General features: G+C 40.7%; 1 protein-coding gene across 1 annotated transcript in view; it reads right to left on the bottom strand.

Annotated features, from left to right (window-relative positions):
* The window catches only part of LOC124139562 (IQCJ-SCHIP1 readthrough transcript protein-like), a 301,810-nt gene that overhangs the window by 125,324 nt on the left and 153,240 nt on the right, over positions 1 to 23,246 (bottom strand). The window contains exon 4 of the mRNA XM_048391185.1: positions 11,319 to 11,399. Coding sequence (XP_048247142.1) covers positions 11,319 to 11,399 — 81 coding nt within the window. The remainder of the gene's footprint in view (positions 1 to 11,318; positions 11,400 to 23,246) is intronic.

The following is a 23,246-nucleotide window of genomic DNA, read 5'->3' as shown; positions in this document are numbered from 1 at the left end:
TGCGCCCCTCATGGTTTATTCTCCCTGCAGTGTTTTACCAATGATAAACAACTCCCACTCGTCATTTAATTCTTAAATAAACAGACCGCCTCCGTGGTCTAGTGGTAGAGCGTCCGCCCGGAGAGCGGAAGGTCCGGGGTTCGATCCCCGACCGCGTCATACCAAACGACGTTAAAAGATGGTACTTGTTGTTACCCTGTCTGGCGCTAGGCATTAAGAGGCTAAAACATGGACTGGTCGGCTCGGAATCAGTATACTGTGTCTGAGTTGGGTATTCATGTTAAACTGCAACATGGTATCTCAGTGAGCTAGCACTATAAATCGGCATCAGTCCGGACTAGTACAAGCAGCCACACAAACACACACACGTACATGCACGTCGCTATATAAGTGCAATAATCTTGGACACGACGTTAAACCCCATTTCACCTCACCTCACCTCACCTCACCTCACCTCACCTCACCTCACCTTAAATAAACAAACAAACGAGCCTGCAGGGTCAAGATCTTCGTGGCTGGATGTCCTTGTGAACCAAGACCCTGGGCTCCTAATGCCACAATGATATGAAATCTTGAGCATCAGTGGGTGACCCAGGTGACATTTCCCCGATCTCTTCGTCTGAGATAATGTACGGCAGTGAGTAACAGGTTTAATGCCAGTCAGCAGTATTTCAGCCATGTCAAGATGACATGATACTGGGATGAAAGTACAAGTTATATTCTACACCACTACCCCTTGGGGTTATTCCAAGTTATATTTGGTCCACAGCAAACTCAAGTTTGTTACAGGAAGCAACTCAATGGATTGGTGGTCAGGCTCGGCTCTTGGTTCATTTCGTCTGAGATAATGTACGGCAGTGAGTAACAGGTTTAATGCCAGTCAGCAGTATTTCAGCCATGTCAAGATGACATGATACTGGGATGAAAGTACAAGTTATATTCTACACCACTACCCCTTGGGGTTATTCCAAGTTATATTTGGTCCACAGCAAACTCAAGTTTGTTGTTACAGGAAGCGACTCAATGGATTGGTGGTCAGGCTCGGCCCTTGGTTCATTTTGCCATCGTATCCGGACAGTGCAGAACATTGTTCCCAACATCAATAGCTGTTTATCTGCTTCAGATCCTATGTCCAAGCTGTTATCAGGGTAACGCTATTTTGCAGGGCATTATCATTTGCAGAAGCCCAAGGTCTTCCATTAACTGCCCGACTGACCCACTTTTACAAATATGGAAATGTCATAGAACAAACCAGATGACGTCACTATTGAACATCAATATGACGTCACCTACCAACAGGCGTGATAATGGCCCGTCATTACCGTCAAAGTGGCCGGCTCATTTCTGATAACATACTGGCGGTTTAATGATAATTCTATTCATTTTAGCTATAATATCTTATAAAGGGAATATTGCTAATGCAGTATTTAACAAACAAACAACTATGTAACAGTTGAGCTAGTTGCACAAAGGAATCATAACATTATGACATTTGTACGTTTCAGAATCTTGGCTCTAGTCTGCGGGTGTTTCCAGGGTGGGTTGTACTTACCTATACAACCAACAAGGAGAGAAGGTTTGGTGTAAGTCATCCACACTCCAAGACAATCCTCATACACCTTGGTTCTATCTCAACACAACACACAGATGGTAATAACTTGTCATATCATCCACATTCCCAGAAAATCCTCATACACACTGGTTCTATCTCAGCACAACACTCAGATGGTAATAACTTATAAAATCATCCACCCTCCCAGACAATCCTCATACACACTGATGGTAATAACTTTTCACATCATCCACACTCGCAGAATCTCCTCTATCTCAGCATAACACTCAGATGGTAATAACTTGTAATATCATCCACATTCCCAGAAAATCCTCATATTGGTTCTATCTCAGCACAACACACAGATGGTAATAACTTGTTATATTCATACTCCCAGACAATCCTCATTCACCCTGGTTCTATCTCAGCATAACACTCAGATGGTAATAACTTGTTATATTCACACTCCCAGACAATCCTCATTCACCCTGGTTCTATCTCAGCATAACACTCAGAGGGTAATAACTTGTTATATTCACACTCCCAGACAATCCTCATTCACCCTGGTTCTATCTCAGCATAACACTCAGATGGTAATAACTTGTAATATCATCCACACTCCCAGACAATCCTCATACACCCTGGTTCTATCTCAGCATAACACACAGATGGTAATAACTTGTCATATCATCCACATTCCCAGAAAATCCTCATATTGGTTCTATCTCAGCACAACACACAGATGGTAATAACTTGTTATATTCACACTCCCAGACAATCCTCATTCACCCTGGTTCTATCTCAGCACAACACTCAGATGGTAATAACTTGTTATATTCACACTCCAAGACAATCCTCATACACCCTGGTTCTATCTCAGCACAACACTCAGATGGTAATAACTTGTTATATTCACACTCCCAGACAATCCTCATTCACCCTGGTTCTATCTCAGCATAACACACAGATGGTAATAACTTGTCATATCATCCACACTCGCAGAATCTCCTCTATCTCAGCATAACACACAGATGGTAATAACTTGTCATATCATCCACATTCCCAGAAAATCCTCATATTGGTTCTATCTCAGCACAACACACAGATGGTAATAACTTGTTATATTCACACTCCAAGACAATCCTCATACACCCTGGTTCTCTCTCAGCATAACACTCAGATGGTAATAACTTGTTATATTCACACTCCCAGACAATCCTCATTCACCCTGGTTCTATCTCAGCATAACACACAGATGGTAATAACTTGTCATATCATCCACACTCCCAGACAATCCTCATACACCCTGGTTCTATCTCAGCATAACACACAGATGGTAATAACTTGTCATATCATCCACATTCCCAGAAAATCCTCATATTGGTTCTATCTCAGCACAACACACAGATGGTAATAACTTGTTATATTCACACTCCCAGACAATCCTCATTCACCCTGGTTCTATCTCAGCACAACACTCAGATGGTAATAACTTGTTATATTCATACTCCCAGACAATCCTCATTCACCCTGGTTCTATCTCAGCACAACACTCAGATGGTAATAACTTGTTATATTCACACTCCCAGACAATCCTCATTCACCCTGGTTCTATCTCAGCATAACACTCAGATGGTAATAACTTGTTATATTCACACTCCCAGACAATCCTCATTCACCCCGGTTCTATCTCAGCATAACACTCAGATGGTAATAACTTGTAATATCATCCACACTCCCAGACAATCCTCATACACACTGGTTCTATCTCAGCATAACACACAGATGGTAATAACTTGTAATATCATCCACACTCGCAGAATCTCCTCTATCTCAGCATAACACACAGATGGTAATAACTTGTCATATCATCCACATTCCCAGAATATCCTCATATTGGTTCTATCTCAGCACAACACTCAGATGGTAATAACTTGTTATATTCACACTCCAAGACAATCCTCATACACCCTGGTTCTATCTCAGCATAACACTCAGATGGTAATAACTTGTTATATTCACACTCCCAGACAATCCTCATTCACCCTGGTTCTATCTCAGCACAACACTCAGATGGTAATAACTTGTTATATTCATACTCCCAGACAATCCTCATTCACCCTGGTTCTATCTCAGCATAACACTCAGATGGTAATAACTTGTTATATTCACACTCCCAGACAATCCTCATACACCCTGGTTCTATCTCAGCATAACACTCAGATGGTAATAACTTGTTATATTCACACTCCCAGACAATCCTCATTCACCCCGGTTCTATCTCAGCATAACACTCAGATGGTAATAACTTGTTATATTCACACTCCCAGACAATCCTCATTCACCCTGGTTCTATCTCAGCATAACACACAGATGGTAATAACTTGTAATATCATCCACACTCCCAGACAATCCTCATACACCCTGGTTCTATCTCAGCATAACACACAGATGGTAATAACTTGTCATATCATCCACATTCCCAGAAAATCCTCATATTGGTTCTATCTCAGCACAACACACAGATGGTAATAACTTGTTATATTCACACTCCCAGACAATCCTCATTCACCCTGGTTCTATCTCAGCATAACACTCAGATGGTAATAACTTGTTATATTCACACTCCCAGACAATCCTCATTCACCCCGGTTCTATCTCAGCACAAGACTCAGATGGTAATAACTTGTTATATTCACACTCCCAGACAATCCTCATTCACCCTGGTTCTATCTCAGCATAACACTCAGATGGTAATAACTTGTTATATTCACACTCCCAGACAATCCTCATTCACCCTGGTTCTATCTCAGCATAACACTCAGATGGTAATAACTTGTAATGTCATCCACACTCGCAGACAATCCTCATACACCCTGGTTCTATCTCAGCATAACACACAGATGGTAATAACTTGTCATATCATCCACATTCCCAGAAAATCCTCATATTGGTTCTATCTCAGCACAACACACAGATGGTAATAACTTGTTATATTCACACTCCCAGACAATCCTCATTCACCCTGGTTCTATCTCAGCACAACACTCAGATGGTAATAACTTGTTATATTCACACTCCCAGACAACCCTCATTCACCCTGGTTCTATCTCAGCACAACACTCAGATGGTAATAACTTGTTATATTCACACTCCCAGACAATCCTCATTCACCCTGGTTCTATCTCAGCATAACACTCAGATGGTAATACAGTGATCGCTCGCTATTGCGCTCTTCGATAAAGCGCTACTTCGGTTATTACGCGCGGTAACGCATGGCTCCCAAAATTTATGTACACTTTTAATACTGAGAGTTTTACACAGACATGATTGTATTGTTGTTCGTTGTTTATTTGCACATAACGCTTCTCATTGCATAATCAACGGTTTATCGCTGAATGGAGTTCTAATAATCTGTTTGAAAATATCCGCGGCAAGTCCCGGAAATACGATTGTTCAACTAGTTAACTTTTCACACTATACATCCTTTGATCTTAGAAGCGCATGCATGCAATAAAAGAGAACCACAAGTGAAGTTTATATTCTTAATTAGTGGGCAATCCAATTTAAGGCTAAACTGTCACACACATGTAGTTGCTGTCACAACATGGCGGTCATTCATTTCGTAATCGCGCTTTCGTAACATCGCCTGTTTTTTCCCCGTAGTTATAACAAGCGATTTCATTGGATTAAAATTTGTTTCTAATGACGCTTTCTTGCCGAAATCTGCTACAAGTTTCGTGATTGGTCAATTTTGAGCACGTGACCTCAGGCAGCCAATCAAGCTTTGATACAAAGCTCGTGTTTGATAAATTTCAGAAGTTAGCGAAAGATTTTTGGTTAAATCGTGTTATTCTGAACGTTTTAAGCAGGAAATCACGATATATATTAAAAATATGGAACTTCGCGAATGTATCGTGCTAGGTTACGAGCTGTGACAAATATTTTTCATGCATATATTTTTGCATTAAACGTTGTGTCCGAGCCGAGAATTCAAGGCGACGAAAGCCGAGATGTCATTTGACTTACATTACACGCGATCGCACGAAACGATGGAAATAATAACTTAGATGTAAGTTTGATTACTTTTAGATATATTTTTGTTGATTTTATTTATCACTTTGTATAATATATTTAAAGATTTGCTTAAAATAGTCTTTATTTTGCTCTTTGACATGTTCGATGCGGACCCGTTGTCAAAATGTGTGTCCGAGAATTTTATTTTCAATAACATCGCGGGAAATAGTGAATAATTTTTTAATTTATTGATAAAAAATGATAAATTAGAATGGAATACGTATTTCAGACATTGTGAAATATGACAGATTTAATAAATGAATGATATTACAGGTAGATCTAGGTCCATAATAAAACACATAGGCCTATTGATGATTTGAGATTTGCCGAGCGCGCTCCCCCGCCTCGGCCTCGGTTAAACGGCTCATCGTCTATAACGCCCACCAATTATTTGGACCCCATTGGTAGCGCAATAGCGAGCGATCACTGTAACTTGTAATATCATCCACACTCCCAGACAATCCTCATACACACTGGTTCTATCTCAGCATAAAACACAGATGGTAATAACTTGTCATATCATCCACACTCGCAGAATCTCCTCTATCTCAGCATAACACACAGATGGTAATAACTTGTCATATCATCCACATTCCCAGAAAATCCTCATATTGGTTCTATCTCAGCATAACACTCAGATGGTAATAACTTGTTATATTCACACTCCAAGACAATCCTCATACACCCTGGTTCTATCTCAGCATAACACTCAGATGGTAATAACTTGTTATATTCACACTCCCAGACAATCCTCATTCACCCTGGTTCTATCTCAGCACAACACTCAGATGGTAATAACTTGTTATATTCACACTCCCAGACAATCCTCATTCACCCTGGTTCTATCTCAGCACAACACTCAGATGGTAATAACTTGTTATATTCACACTCCCAGACAATCCTCATTCACCCTGGTTCTATCTCAGCATAACACACAGATGGTAATAACTTGTCATATCATCCACACTCGCAGAATCTCCTCTATCTCAGCATAACACACAAATGGTAATAACTTGTCATATCATCCACATTCCCAGAATATCCTCATATTGGTTCTATCTCAGCACAACACTCAGATGGTAATAACTTGTTATATTCACACTCCCAGACAATCCTCATTCACCCTGGTTCTATCTCAGCATAACACTCAGATGGTAATAACTTGTTATATTCACACTCCCAGACAATCCTCATTCACCCTGGTTCTATCTCAGCATAACACTCAGATGGTAATAACTTGTCATATCATCCACATTCCTAGAAAATCCTCATATTGGTTCTATCTCAGCACAACACACAGATGGTAATAACTTGTTATATTCACACTCCCAGACAATCCTCATTCACCCTGGTTCTATCTCAGCATAACACTCAGATGGTAATAACTTGTTATATTCACACTCCCAGACAATCCTCATACACCCTGGTCCTATCTCAGCACAACACTCAGATGGTAATAACTTGTTATATTCACACTCCCAGACAATCCTCATTCACCCTGGTTCTATCTCAGCATAACACTCAGATGGTAATAACTTGTAATATCATCCACACTCCCAGACAATCCTCATACACACTGGTTCTATCTCAGCATAACACACAGATGGTAATAACTTGTCATATCATCCACACTCGCAGAATCTCCTCTATCTCAGCATAACACACAGATGGTAATAACTTGTAATATCATCCACATTCCCAGAAAATCCTCATATTGGTTCTATCTCAGCACAACACACAGATGGTAATAACTTGTTATATTCACACTCCAAGACAATCCTCATACACCCTGGTTCTATCTCAGCATAACACTCAGATGGTAATAACTTGTTATATTCACACTCCCAGACAATCCTCATTCACCCTGGTTCTATCTCAGCACAACACTCAGATGGTAATAACTTGTTATATTCACACTCCCAGACAATCCTCATTCACCCTGGTTCTATCTCAGCATAACACTCAGATGGTAATAACTTGTTATATTCACACTCCCAGACAATCCTCATTCACCCTGGTTCTATCTCAGCACAACACTCAGATGGTAATAACTTGTTATATTCACACTCCCAGACAATCCTCATTCACCCTGGTTCTATCTCAGCACAACACTCAGATGGTAATAACTTGTTATATTCACACTCCCAGACAATCCTCATTCACCCTGGTACTATCTCAGCATAACACTCAGATGGTAATAACTTGTTATATTCACACTCCCAGACAATCCTCATTCACCCTGGTTCTATCTCAGCATAACACTCAGATGGTAATAACTTGTAATATCATCCACATTCGCAGACAATCCTCATACACCCTGGTTCTATCTCAGCATAACACACAGATGGTAATAACTTGTCATATCATCCACATTCCCAGAAAATCCTCATATTGGTTCTATCTCAGCACAACACACAGATGGTAATAACTTGTTATATTCACACTCCCAGACAATCCTCATTCACCCTGGTTCTATCTCAGCACAACACTCAGATGGTAATAACTTGTTATATTCACACTCCCAGACAATCCTCATTCACCCTGGTTCTATCTCAGCACAACACTCAGATGGTAATAATTTGTTATATTCACACTCCCAGACAATCCTCATTCATCCTGGTTCTATCTCAGCATAACACTCAGATGGTAATAACTTGTTATATTCACACTCCCAGACAATCCTCATTCACCCTGGTTCTATCTCAGCCTAACACTCAGATGGTAATAACTTGTAATATCATCCACACTCCCAGACAATCCTTATACACCCTGGTTCTATCTCAGCATAACACACAGATGGTAATAACTTGTCATATCATCCACATTCCCAGAAAATCCTCATATTGGTTCTTTCTCAGCACAACACACAGATGGTATAATAACTTGTTATATTCACACTCCAAGACAATCCTCATTCACCCTGGTTCTATCTCAGCACAACACTCAGATGGTAATAACTTGTTATATTCACACTCCCAGACAATCCTCATACACCCTGGTTCTATCTCAGCACAACACTCAGATGGTAATAACTTGTTATATTCACACTCCCAGACAATCCTCATTCACCCTGGTTCTATCTCAGCACAACACTCAGATGGTAATAACTTGTTATATTCACACTCCCAGACAATCCTCATACACCCTGGTTCTATCTCAGCACAACACTCAGATGGTAATAACTTGTTATATTCACACTCCCAGACAATCCTCATTCACCCTGGTTCTATCTCAGCATAACACACAGATGGTAATAACTTGTCATATCATCCACACTCGCAGAATCTCCTCTATCTCAGCATAACACACAAATGGTAATAACTTGTCATATCATCCACATTCCCAGAATATCCTCATATTGGTTCTATCTCAGCACAACACTCAGATGGTAATAACTTGTTATATTCACACTCCCAGACAATCCTCATTCACCCTGGTTCTATCTCAGCATAACACTCAGATGGTAATAACTTGTTATATTCACACTCCCAGACAATCCTCATTCACCCTGGTTCTATCTCAGCATAACACTCAGATGGTAATAACCTGTAATATCATCCAAACTCCAAGACAATCCTCATACACCCTGGTTCTATCTCAGCATAACACTCAGATGGTAATAACTTGTCATATCATCCACATTCGTAGAAAATCCTCATATTGGTTCTATCTCAGCACAACACACAGATGGTAATAACTTGTTATATTCACACTCCCAGACAATCCTCATTCACCCTGGTTCTATCTCAGCATAACACTCAGATGGTAATAACTTGTTATATTCACACTCCCAGACAATCCTCATACACCCTGGTCCTATCTCAGCACAACACTCAGATGGTAATAACTTGTTATATTCACACTCCCAGACAATCCTCATTCACCCTGGTTCTATCTCAGCATAACACTCAGATGGTAATAACTTGTAATATCATCCACACTCCCAGACAATCCTCATACACACTGGTTCTATCTCAGCATAACACACAGATGGTAATAACTTGTCATATCATCCACACTCGCAGAATCTCCTCTATCTCAGCATAACACACAGATGGTAATAACTTGTAATATCATCCACATTCCCAGAAAATCCTCATATTGGTTCTATCTCAGCACAACACACAGATGGTAATAACTTGTTATATTCACACTCCAAGACAATCCTCATACACCCTGGTTCTATCTCAGCATAACACTCAGATGGTAATAACTTGTTATATTCACACTCCCAGACAATCCTCATACACCCTGGTTCTATCTCAGCACAACACTCAGATGGTAATAACTTGTTATATTCACACTCCCAGACAATCCTCATTCACCCTGGTTCTATCTCAGCACAACACTCAGATGGTAATAACTTGTTATATTCACACTCCCAGACAATCCTCATTTACCCTGGTTCTATCTCAGCACAACACTCAGATGGTAATAACTTGTTATATTCACACTCCCAGACAATCCTCATTCACCCTGGTTCTATCTCAGTGCAACACACAGATGGCAATAACTTGTACCACCATCAAGACACCACTCCCCAAATATACCTCATAAAACCGGAATCACAAAGCCGCAAATTGTTTCATGTTCTTAATCAGCTTTCCCATTACAAAATTACCTAGCCATCCCAACAGACAGCAAGACAAAGGTTCCGCACTTTCCACGCAAATTTAGAAATATGTCGCCCTGTGGGGGGGGGAGGGGGGGTGCTTGGAGAAATAATTTGATGAACTTTGTGAGATAAGGTGGCAGTAGAACCTCCAGAGGTATGTTTCATGCATTCAACTCAACTTTAGTGTCTGCTGTGTTGTCCCGAGCAGTCTGAACTGTGAAATAACTCACAGCGTTCCAAACAGAAGAGCTATCATCATCAAAGGATTTTACGTCTTTTTCAACAATACTTTAGCCATATTGACAACACTACAGGGAAAACAGCTTGCCCAGTTGTCTAAGGTTCTGTAATTTGCTGTACAGAGTTGCATCCCTTTGTCATGCCAGAATCTGCTGATCACATTGGGGAATAGACTCCTTGCTCCAGCGCCATACATTGCTAAGCTAGGTTTGAATTGTACCCTTCACAACAAAGACCGCTTCTGCATTGTTTGAATGATTCTAAAAGATTTTAAGACAAACACTCCTATCTTTACAAAATACAGATTCATTTTTAGTCAAAATATTTATTAAAAAAAAATAAAAATCTAAAAGACTGAACAAGAGTCTATTTTTGGTTGCTACAGTTTTAGAGCTCTCATTACTACCAGTAAATTCAGATTTTATGTGAAGAGGAATTTCATTGTCAATTTATGTTAAACCTTTACAAAAACATTGAGACACACCTAACGCTAACGACAATATTTTTTAGTCGTGTTACACTTGCAAAGCCCATCAGGACTGTCTGAGATCTGAATCCTGCATTAGCATTGTTATATCAACCTGTGCATAGTACAACAGAGAGGAACAGCATGACCCATAAGGACAGTTCAAAGCCTTAAAAAGGGATACTTACATCAAACTCTATTTTGAACATTATAAAAAAAAATTAGGAACATGGTACTCTCCGATTATTTCCAGAATGCCTGACACAACATTGAAATGCTGATTGATCATACAGCTCAGAACAGCTAAATGCTCGTATTGAAGTGGTAGATAGTCTGTGTAACGTTTTCTGAACAAATGGTGAACTCACGTGATGACTTGGCTGAGATAATGTCGGTCACGGTTCCGCCTCGTGGTAGTGTCGTCATCCAGCAGCACCTCAAGCTTGTGACTGGAATCAAGGGCACTTTATGAATAGGAAATCTATTAATCACATAATCAAATGGAAAGATCTCATTCCACTAGTCTGTTAACACCAATCTCAGCAGCATTCCAGACCCGTGAAGATCCTAGAATAGGTCTTGAGTGACCCATGCTTGCCATAAAGGCGACTATGCTTGTTGTAAGAGGCGACTAACGGGATCGGGTTGGTTGATGCAAGTCATCGTATCCCAATTGTGTGGATCGATGCTCACGTCAATCACCAGGTTGTCTGGTCCAGACTCGATTATTTTACAGACCACCGTCATATAGCTGGAATATTGCTGAATGCGTCTTTAAACAACGAACAATATATCCAGCTTTATGATGGTGGCATGTGAATAATGGAGTCTGGACTAGACAATCTAGTGATTGATATTATGAGCAACAGTACACATAGTCGGGTATGATGACACTCTCCAAAGTCACACGATCAGCCCACCCATTTGGTTGCCTTTTCCGACAAGCATAAGATGCTAGCGACAAATTCTAACATATCATCCCCATTGGGCATTTCCATTAGTATTAATGCCAAGCACTTATTCTTAGGATCATCCCTCCAACATATTAGAAGCTTGGACAATTTCACTCACGGTGCTGCAAATCCAAATTGCACACTGCGATATTTTAGAGTGAGTAAATATGGTTTTCATCCAATCCAGCAAACTGATGATGAGGGAAACCATTAACATTGTATCATGTGTGGAATAGCACCATCCCTGATGTAAAGCATTGCGAGCAATGGAGGTTATCACACGAGTGTGTTTGGGGATGGTAAATATCCTGTATTAGGAATACATAGTGTTTATTCCTAATACAGGATATTTACCATCCCCAAACACACAAGCATGATTACCTCTTTATCATATAATGTCATGCTTTAATTCTGTGCTTGTAAATCGCTTTCCTTCTCTCACAAACATTACCGAAACATTGCAAGTTTTCCTGGAATGTGCGCATTAATATATATTACGTCACAGGGTAAGTGATGTGTCAGCCGGACAATGATAGTAGCCAATATAGTTCCAACTGAAACATGTTTCTTATACAGTGGCGAAACAACATACATGCAAAACAACAATTGCCTACACAAATTGTTTTTATTTGCCTTTCGCGGCAATCCATCAGTCTGTCCACTAGAGTAACTGCCCCTTGTCAAAGGGAAGCTACTCTAACCCTAGTCTATGAGACGTCACGGCCACGGTCAGACGTTGTTGACAGTCGGTCTGTCCTGTCATAACATTACGAAGTGCAGTCAGATGTACACACAGTGACAAAACGAAACAAGGTAACAATTCAAACAGATTTTGGCCAAATCCAACTTTTTTAATTTGCGGAAAAGGTTCTAAGCCGCAGAGGTCTACGAGCACATATATGGCTACTGATCACGCTTGGCTAGGCCTCGTGCCCTTGCAAAATTGTTTCGCAATTTATGTCTCCAAAGTTGCCAAAACTTGTTAAATGCCTTAGCTACGTCACAGATAGAAACTTATTTTAAGTATGTTAGACTGTTCTTTTGATACTGATAGCAATTATCTCTGTAGTTTCTCTATATTCCTGGTGGTTAATTCTGACTCGATCGCCGAATGACAAGGGTGACACCATGTTTGTTTATAAACACTGAAAGTAGTCCCTACTTGACCTTTCATATTTGCATCTCTATCCGCATATGACCCCAACAGATATCATTTTTATCCGTTGGCTTTATCCTGCCGAGAAACCTACCCATTATATGATAATACACTTTATCTACTAGGCTACCCCAACACCCCTGTAGTGGAAAAGAATGAATAATTATCAGTCAGCAGAGGTCATCACAAAACGTCTGCTTCTGTTCATGTACATCAATATCAACGAATCTGGTATTTCTCAGAGGCAAAGCACTAATAATTCCTAGTAGCTATGGTGGGACATCCATGGCATGTATGAATTGGTTAATCCCACACATGATCAACTCCTCATCTCTATTCCAAACAATCCAAACTCTCAAACAAAACCAAAAACGCCATGCAATCACGAACACACCCAAAAAATGGGGCGCCACAATACTGAGAAGCTAATATACACAAATCCTCTTTCTTCATTTTTTATTCATAAAAGCTCATTTTGTTCATTTCCTCATTACAAACCTAAACAAAGATGCTTTCTGAAAACCGAAGATGAAGATATGTTTTCATGAAAACAAATCAAATTACTCCATATTTGCCAGACATTTAGACTTCAGAAAGTACCAAGTTCAAATAACATAACACAATAATTCAAATCTCAACAAGGTATAAATAATCATAAAGATACCTTAAATAGATATTTGAAAAACAGCTCATTAAGCGCTACATGCAGCCCTAGGCCATGGGTCATTCACTGTGAAACAACTTCCGGTTGAAAGTAGTCTTTAGGATCGTACTTTTATGCGGTAATTGCCACCAACAATATGTCTATTTTAGCAAGAAGAAAGAAAAGCTGCTGTGCCACAGTGAAAGATGCTATTGAAATAAAACAGTTTCCCAAAACAATCTGCATGGCTCAATCACGGCCTGCTTGGCATGTGTATCAGAAATCTGTAGCTTTTTCACAAGCCTGAAGCTAAAATTGATCTCAACAAGACTGGTAGGCAATGATTTCAATAGCGGGGCATATGAGGAATGAATGGGTGCATACTGTTTTACCCCCCAGTTAGAAATATCACAGCAATATCAGGACAGCCTGAAATAATTGGTACTTGGTCAGGCACTTGTCTTTGATAGCTTGGGCAGTGATACATGCTGTTGGGGCATGTTGACACGCATTCAGCCAGGTCATACATTGCAACCACTGATCCTCAATAACCTTGTGCATTCAACTCTTTATCTCAAGGAATAACCTTATGCCTTCAACTCTTTATTTCAAGGAATAACCTCATGCATTCAACTCTTTATCTCAAGGAATAACCTTATGCCTTCAACTCTTTATTTCAGGGAATAACCTTATGCCGGCACCTTCAATTCTTTATTTTAAGGAATAACCTTATGCCTTCAACTCTTTATCTCAAGGAATAACCTTATGCATTCAACTCTTTATTTCAAGGAATAACCTTATGCCTTCAACTCTTTATCTAAAGGAATAACCTTATGCATTCAACTCTTTATTTCAAGGAATAACCTTATGCCTTCAACTCTTTATCTCAAGGAATAACCTTATGCCTTCAACTCTTTATTTCAGGGAATAACCTTATGTCGGCACCTTCAATTCTTTATTTTAAGGAATAACCTTATGCATTCAACTCTTTATTTCAAGGAATAACCTTATGCATTCAACTCTTTATCTCAAGGAATAACCTTATGCATTCAACTCTTTATTTCAAGGAATAACCTTATGCATTCAACTCTTTATTTCAAGGAATAACCTTATGCCTTCAACTCTTTATCTCAAGGAATAACCTTATGCATTCAACTCTTTATTTCAAGGAATAACCTTATGCATTCAACTCTTTATTTCAAGGAATAACCTTATGCCTTCAACTCTTTATCTCAAGGAATAACCTTATGCATTCAACTCTTTATTTCAAGGAATAACCTTATGCCTTCAACTCTTTATCTCAAGGAATAACCTTATGCATTCAACTCTTTATTTCAAAAACAACCTTATGCCTTCAACTCTTTGAAGGAATAACCTTTTCCCTTCAACTCTTTATCTCAAGGAATAACCTTATGCATTCAACTCTTTATCTCAAGGAATAACCTTATGCCTTCAACTCTTTATTTCAAAGAATAACCTTATGCCTTCAACTCTTTATTTCAAAGAATAACCTTATGCCTTCAACTCTTAATTTCAAGGAATAACCTTATGCCTTCAACTCTTAATTTCAAGGAATAACCTTATGCATTCAACTCTTTATTTCAAGGAATAACCTTATGCCTTCTCACCATTGGATTGTCAGCATGGTAACTCACAGTGCAAACAGAGTCAATTGTTTAGTGACAAGCAAATGGCATCACAAACATTATGACATCATGATATTCATACAGACCAATCAGAAGGCTACATAACAAGTAGTCACAAACTGTTTTGCCTTCTACTGTTCACTTCAAGGAATAACACTGCCTTCCAGTGGGCACAAGGACTGCAAGGGACAATTAATCGACAGCTAATCCAGCCACTGACAGTAGGACGATAAACAGGCCTAATGACCAGATTAACTTGACTAATGGAGTGTCACAGGCTACACACAACACACTTGCCGTACGACACAACGTTGTGTTCATGTACACACAATAATGTCAGCTACCAACCCGCAATCAGTCCTTGCAATGAATTATTTAAGGGAACTGATGCTGTCACACCACGAGTAAAAAAAGAGAGAAGATTAATACCATGCTACAATTAAACACTTTTCTCTTGAAGATCCTGTATGGAATAACCGAGTGAGTGAGTAAGTTGCTAATGGGTGAGTGAGTGAGTGAGTGAGTTGCTAATGGGTGAGTGAGTGAGTGAGTGACAGAGAGAGAGAGAGAGAGAGAGAGAGAGAGAGAGAGATAGAGAGAGAGTGAGAGAGTGAGTGAGTGAAGTGAACAAGTTTAGTAACAGCCCACTATTCATCAGATGAACATTATTTCTAGGTACCAGACAGTCTAGTACTTGGCCATAAGACATCATGATTATGTCATTAGCCAAAAACACCTTCGAAGTAGACTGAGTGCCCTTAGATACTCCATCACACCTATATAGGCCATGGAGAATAATGGATGACATCATTTAATATGTATTGTTCTCTATGGAACTTGAATATGACATCATGTGAGTGAGTGAGTGAGTGAGTAAGTGAGAGTGAGTGAGTGAGTGAGTGAGTGAGTGAGTGAGTGAGAGTGCGTGAGTGAGTGAGAGTGCATGCGTGAGTGAGTGAGTGAGTGAGAGTGCGTGAGTGAGTGAGTGAGTGCGTGAGTGAGTGAGTGCGTGAGTGAGTGAGTGAGTGAGCCACTGAGTGAGTGAGTGAGTGAGTGCGTGCGTGCGTGCGTGCGTGCGTGCGTGAGTGAGTGAGTGAGTGTGAGTGAGTGAGTGAGTGAGTGAGTGAGTGAGTGAGCCAGTGAGTGAGTGAGTGAGTGAGTGAGTGCGTGTGCGTGAGTGAGTGAGTGAGTGAGTGAGTGAGTGTGTGAGTGAGTGAGTGAGTGAGTGAGTGAGTGAGTGAGTGAGTGAGCGAGCGAGTGAGTGAGAGTGCGTGAGTGAGTGAGTGAGTGAGCGAGCGAGCCAGTGCGTGCGTGCGTGCGTGAGTGAGTGAGTGAGTGTGTGAGTGAGTGAGTGAGTGAGTGAGTGAGTACGTGCATGAGTGAGTGAGTGAGCCACACCCTGATCACATGGAGTAGCCACCCATTCCCTATGTCAGTCAGCTCCTCTCAACATCTGTTGCATGAGGCCCATTCTGCCCTGCAATTCCAACGAGGCCAGTTGCTGAGAAACATGAAACTCATACAAAATTGATACTCCTCAGTAAAATATACTTTCAGCATGTGTGAAGTTTCAGGTTGATAGAGAGTTATCTGCAGGCAACATTGTATTAAATTAGCAGGATCCTTGCAACCAAAAAGACAATGCACACCAGTACCCAAATTCGAATTTGAAATTATAATTTATTTTGCAAATGGCACATTTTTTCTGTAAAGCTTTGAAACTGATGAATCATAGCCAACATATTGGCTTTTCCATACTTCCAAATTCCTATATTTCCACATTCCTATAATCCTATATGTTCCATGTTTCCACATTCCTATATTTCCACATTCCCATGTTTCCGAACTCCTGTGTTTCCACATCCCCCTGTTTCCACACTCCTGTATTTGCACATTCCCCTGTTTCCACACTCCTGTATTTCCACATTCCCATGTTTCCACACTCTTGTGTTTCCACATTCCCCTGTTTCCACACTCCTCTGTTTCCACATTCCCCTGTTTCCACATTCCTATATCACCACATTCCCATGTTTCCACACTCCTATATTTCCACATTCCCATGTTTCTACATTCCCCTGTTTCCACACTCCTATATTTCCACATTCCCCTGTTTCCACACTCCTATATTTCCACATTCCCCTGTTTCCACACTCCTATATTTCCACATTCCCCTGTTTCCACACTCCTGTATTTCCAAATTCCCGTTTCCACACTCCTATATTTCCACATTCCCCTGTTTCAACACTCCTATATTTCCACATTCCCCTGTTTCCACACTCCTATGTTTCCACATTCCCCTGTTTCCACACTCCTATGTTTCCACATTCCCATGTTTCCACACTCCTGTATTTCCACATTCCCATGTTTCCACACTCCTGTATTTCCACATTCCCCTGCTTCCATACTCCTGTATTTCCAGTGTTAATCGATTTTTCCAAGAATCAACCTCATCCCATATGGTTCTTCTTACAAACAATTAAGCAAGGTCAAGTAATCCATCTTGAAATAAAATCATACAAGAACCTTTGGAAACCATTTGCAATCAAAGATGAAGGAATGACAAATAATAAACACAAAAACAGCCCAGGTCCTAAAGGAATCAGCTGGCAGAGTCTATCAATCAACACATAATTCCCTCATTACTTGGGCCCAGCTCAGGCACACCATCACTACCAGCAGAGCCAACACAAGATCAGAGAGGAACACTTGTCACACGGAGTCCTTGAACAAACCCCCACGAGGGTCGTGGACAGCAGTGACCTTACATGGCAGAGCATGGGGGGGACAAGCATCTCAGTCACACAATGCTCACTGTCCTGAGTAGCCAACTTACTTTCATTCATCCATCCATCCATTTTTCATTTATTCATTCTTCAATTCATTCATTCATTCAACATATTTATTATTTTATCTAATTTAATATTTTTAATTATCTAATTTACTTATCTAAATAAACTGATATAATTTATATAATTTATATAATTTGATAATTTATTTTCATTCATTCATCCATTCATTCATCCAACATTTTATTTATTTTATCTAATTTGATATTTTTAATTATCTAATTTAAGTTATTTTACTTATCTAACTAAACTGATTAAATTTATCTAATTTAATTATTTCTTTTGATTTATCACCTTTTAAGTGCGATGAAATGTATTCTGTCCACGGAAAATATAAAGATCAGAGGTTGGTCTGATGTCATCTAATGTTCATCCAATGAAATGTACATGTGTGTATCTTGTTCTAAATCATGAATGGACTGCCTCCGTGGTCCATGGGAGAGCATCTGCCCGGAAAAAGGAAGGTCAGGGGTTCGATCCCCAGCCACATCATACCAAAGGTGAGGTGAAATTGGGTTTAACCTCGCGTCCAAGATTATTGCACTTATAAACGATGAGTGAGATTAGCTTCAAGCTGCTTTTAGCACTATTCCACCCACGCTGCAACAGTGACAGCAAGAATGGACTTCACACACTGAACCCATGTGAAGAACCGAAGTCCCCACCTTGATCACCAAATGCTCCAAGCACAAGCTACTCCTCCTTGCTGTAAAACAATTAAATGACAGCCCTCGGCCACTTCAAAACTGTGTGTACGAGAAACATAGTGCTCTAAATGGGTGCAGGACAATTAATCAGAACAAATACCTCAGGAGTAGCTTACATTCAAGTATGAAAACAGCCACAGAAAATTAAACCTCACAAACTCAAAACATGAAACCAAATTCAATGCTTCAACAATCTAAACATCACACAATCAAAACATGAAAGATGTTGAATGTAAGAGTTATTACAAATTTAGGCATTAATTCAAACCAGATCTCCAGACGGTTCACAACAGGCAAGTAGATGCCCTTCAAGTGCAGAAGGTACAATCTTAGCGATGCAACTGTTGTAAGTATACATAGAGGTTATCACGCGAGTGTGTTTGGGGATGGTAAATATCCTGCATTAGGAATAAACATTGTATTTAGCGAGCCTTGGCGAGCTAAATACATAGTGTTTATTCCTAATACAGGATATTTACCATCCCCAAACACACAAGCGTGATAACCTCTTTATCATATAATGTCATTCTTTAATTCTGTGCTTCAAAATCGCTTTCCCTCACTCACAAACATTACCGAAACATTGCGAGTTTTCCTGGAATGCGCGCATTAATATTTATTACGTCACAGGGTAAGTGATGTGTCAGTCGGACAGTGACAGTAGCCAATATAGTTCCAACTGGAATATGTTTCTTATACAGTGGCCAAGCAACATATACGCAAAACAACAATTGTTTTTAATTGTCTGTCGCGGCAATCCATCGGTCTGTCCGCTAGAGTAACTGCCCTTTGTCAAAGGGAAACTACTCTAACCCTAGTCTATGAGACGTCACGGCCACGGTCAGATGTTGTTGACAGTCGGTCTGTCCTGTCATAACGATAAGAAGTGTTGTCAGATGTACACACAGCGACAAAACGAAACAAGGTAACAATTCAAACATATTTCCGCCAAATCCAACTAATTTGTGGAGGAGGTTTCAAGCCGCAGAGGTCTACAAGCACAGATATGGCTACTGATCCCGCTTGGCTAGGTCTCGTGCCCTCGCCAAATTGTTTCGAAATGTATATCTCCAAAGTTGCCAAAACTTATAAAATGCCTTAGCTACGTCACAGTTAGACACAGATTTTCAGTATGTTAGACTGTTCTTTTGATAATGATAGCAATTATCCCTGTAGTTTATCCAGATTCCCGATGGTTAATTCTGACTCGATCGCCGAATGACGAGTGCGACGCCGTGTTTGTATATAAACAGTGAAAGTAGTCCCTACGTGACCTTTGATATTTGCATCTTTATCCGCATATGACCCCAACGGATATCGTTTTTATCCGTTGGCTTTATCCTGCCGAGAAACCTACCCATTATATGATAAATCAAATTAAGGGAGTTACGATTAGATCAGTGCGAAGATCGCTTTGTGGAAAGGAGCCTAGGGCTTTTGTTGCACAAGTGACCTTAGCGTTATGACTAGTAAGCCTCTGCTTAAGTATGGGTGTTATGGTCACCTTAGCGCTAAGATCGCTTTGTAGAATGGAATCAAGCGTTTTAATGTTCCACAAGCGATCTTAGCGATACAAATGTTGTAAATGTACTCCAAATTATGAAACTTATGATTACCTTAGCGTGAAGATCGCTTTGCATAATGGAACCAAGAGTCTTAATGTTCCACAAGGGATCTTAGCACTACATCTGTCATAAGCCTATGCTAAAGTATGGGAGGTATAATTACTGTCGCACTAAGATCACTTTGTAGAATGGAACCCTATGTCTTGATATTCCACAAGTGATCGTAGTGCTATGACTGTCGGCAGCCTATGCTAAAGTATGGGAGTTACAATCACCTTAGTGCTAAGATTACCATGTAGAATAGAACCAAAGGGTCTTAATGTTCCACAAGCCATCTTAGTGCTATGCCTGTCGGCAGCCTATGCTAAAGTATGGGAGTTACAATCACCTTAGTGCTAAGATTACCATGTAGAATAGAACCAAAGGGTCTTAATGTTCCACAAGCCATCTTAGTGCTATGCCTGTCAAAAGCCTATGCTAAAGTATAGGAGTTAGCGATCTTAGTGATACAACTATTATAAGTTTCAAATTATGGGCGTTATGATTACCCTCATGCTAACATCACACTGCAGGAAGGGGCTCCAAGACAGTAACACATCCATAGCCTCCATCTGCAAATTCCTGCAGAAATCCATGGATTTGGTTGATCATAAACCAGTGCTGGTATCTATCATGTGCTTCACTAAGAGCCAAAGGAAAGTCACACCATGGAATCAGGCTTGCATCCAAATCTGATATCATCATTCAATAGGAGATAGGATCAAGGTCTAAACCGGCCTAAAATGATTCTCTGAAAAAAACCATCTAATTGAATTTCAACTTGTTTTAAATTGATTTGTGTTGAACAGATTGTTGGAACTGATGGTTGCAGCTAGCTTCTTGGTCTATGACCCTCACATGCTGCCTTATATGGGCACTGTAAAACTTTCATTCAAAAATTGACATAACATACGAAATGGTTTGAAAGTGTGCACAGCCGTTTTTGCATTTATAACTTCATATGTTCACAGTGGACACCTTCTACTGCTGGACCACCCATGTTCACACTAGACACCTTCTACTGCTGGACCACCCATGTCCACACTAGACACCTTCTACCACTGGACCATCCATGTCCACACTAGACACCTTCTACCGCTGGACCACCCATATCCACACTAGACACCTTCTACCACTGGACCACCCATGTTCACAGAGACACCTTCTACCACTGGACCACCCGTGTTCACAGAGACACCTTGTACCACTGGACCACCCATGTTCACACTAGACACCTTCTACCGCTGGACCACCCATGTCCACACTAGACACCTTCTACCACTGGACCACCCATGTCCACACTAACCTTCTACCACTGGACCACCCATGTCCACACTAGACACCTTCTACCACTGGACCACCCATGTTCACAGTGACACCTTCTACCACTGAACCACCCATGTCCACACTAGACACCTTCTACCACTGGACCACCCATGTCCACACTAGACACCTTCTACCACTGGACCACCCATGTTCACAGTGACACCTACCACTGGACCACCCATGTCCACACTAGACACCTTCTACCGCTGGACCACCCATGTCCACACTAGACACCTTCTACCACTGGACCACCCATGTTCACAGAGACACCTTCTACCACTGGACCACCCGTGTTCACAGAGGCACCTTCTACCACTGGACCACCCATGTCCACACTAGACACCTTCTACCACTGGACCACCCATGTCCACACTAGACACCTTCTACCGCTGGACCACCCGTGTTCACAGAGGCACCTTCTACCACCGGACCACCCATGTCCACACTAGACACCTTCTACCGCTGGACCACCCATGTCCACACTAGACACCTTCTACCACTGGACCACCCATGTTCACAGAGACACCTTCTACCACTGGACCACCCATGTCCACACTAGACACCTTCTACCGCTGGACCACCCGTGTTCACAGAGGCACCTTCTACCACTGGACCACCCATGTCCACACTAGACACCTTCTACCACCGGACCACCCATGTCCACACTAGACATCTTCTACCACTGGACCACCCATGTTCACAGAGACACCTTCTACCACTGGACCACCCATGTCCACACTAGACACCTTCTACCACCGGACCACCCATGTCCACACTAGACACCTTCTACCGCTGGACCACCCATGTTCACAGAGGCATCCAGATACATCTATTACTGCAAGCATCAACCACTCCAACCCTGTTGGCTAGGCATTCCTGAACCTGATGCTATCAGTGACAAACGGCAAAGCAAGATCTTAAATATAGACATGCAACCTTCCTTGAGACAGCAGCACGCAACTTGGCAACAAAATAATGCTGCACTACTTCCCCAGCTGAGGACAAGCTAATATCGGACAATATTCTCTCGAGAAAAACCTGAAAGCTTATTGATCTCTACTTTACCCAGCATAAGATAACATCATCAAGATCATCATTTCAATTATGAAGGGCGGAAACAGACTTGGCAGTGATTGGTCAGTCTAACCACAGGTGCAAAAAGGTTAATGCCAAACTGACTGAAATCTCCAATGAACAATATTTTTTTATCTTTTTCATTACAGCATGAAAATAAATCTGTCACTAGGCAACAGAATGGGAAGACAATTCTTGCATGTTTAACTAAAGAGCACTCCTGTATTTAATTAAATAATTATGTATGATACACAGAAATGAGAAGACTAGTTACCTTGTGACTACCAACATCCACTTGCTAGAATGTGTTATGGTATGAAAACCTCACACTAAATTACTGC

The sequence above is a fragment of the Haliotis rufescens genome, unplaced genomic scaffold (genome assembly GCF_023055435.1).
Source record: "Haliotis rufescens isolate VD_foot unplaced genomic scaffold, xgHalRufe1.0.p SCAF_9, whole genome shotgun sequence".
NCBI classification, from domain to species: domain Eukaryota; kingdom Metazoa; phylum Mollusca; class Gastropoda; order Lepetellida; family Haliotidae; genus Haliotis; species Haliotis rufescens.
Note: the sequence above shows the minus strand (reverse complement) of the source record. Positions and strands in the feature narration are given on the sequence as shown.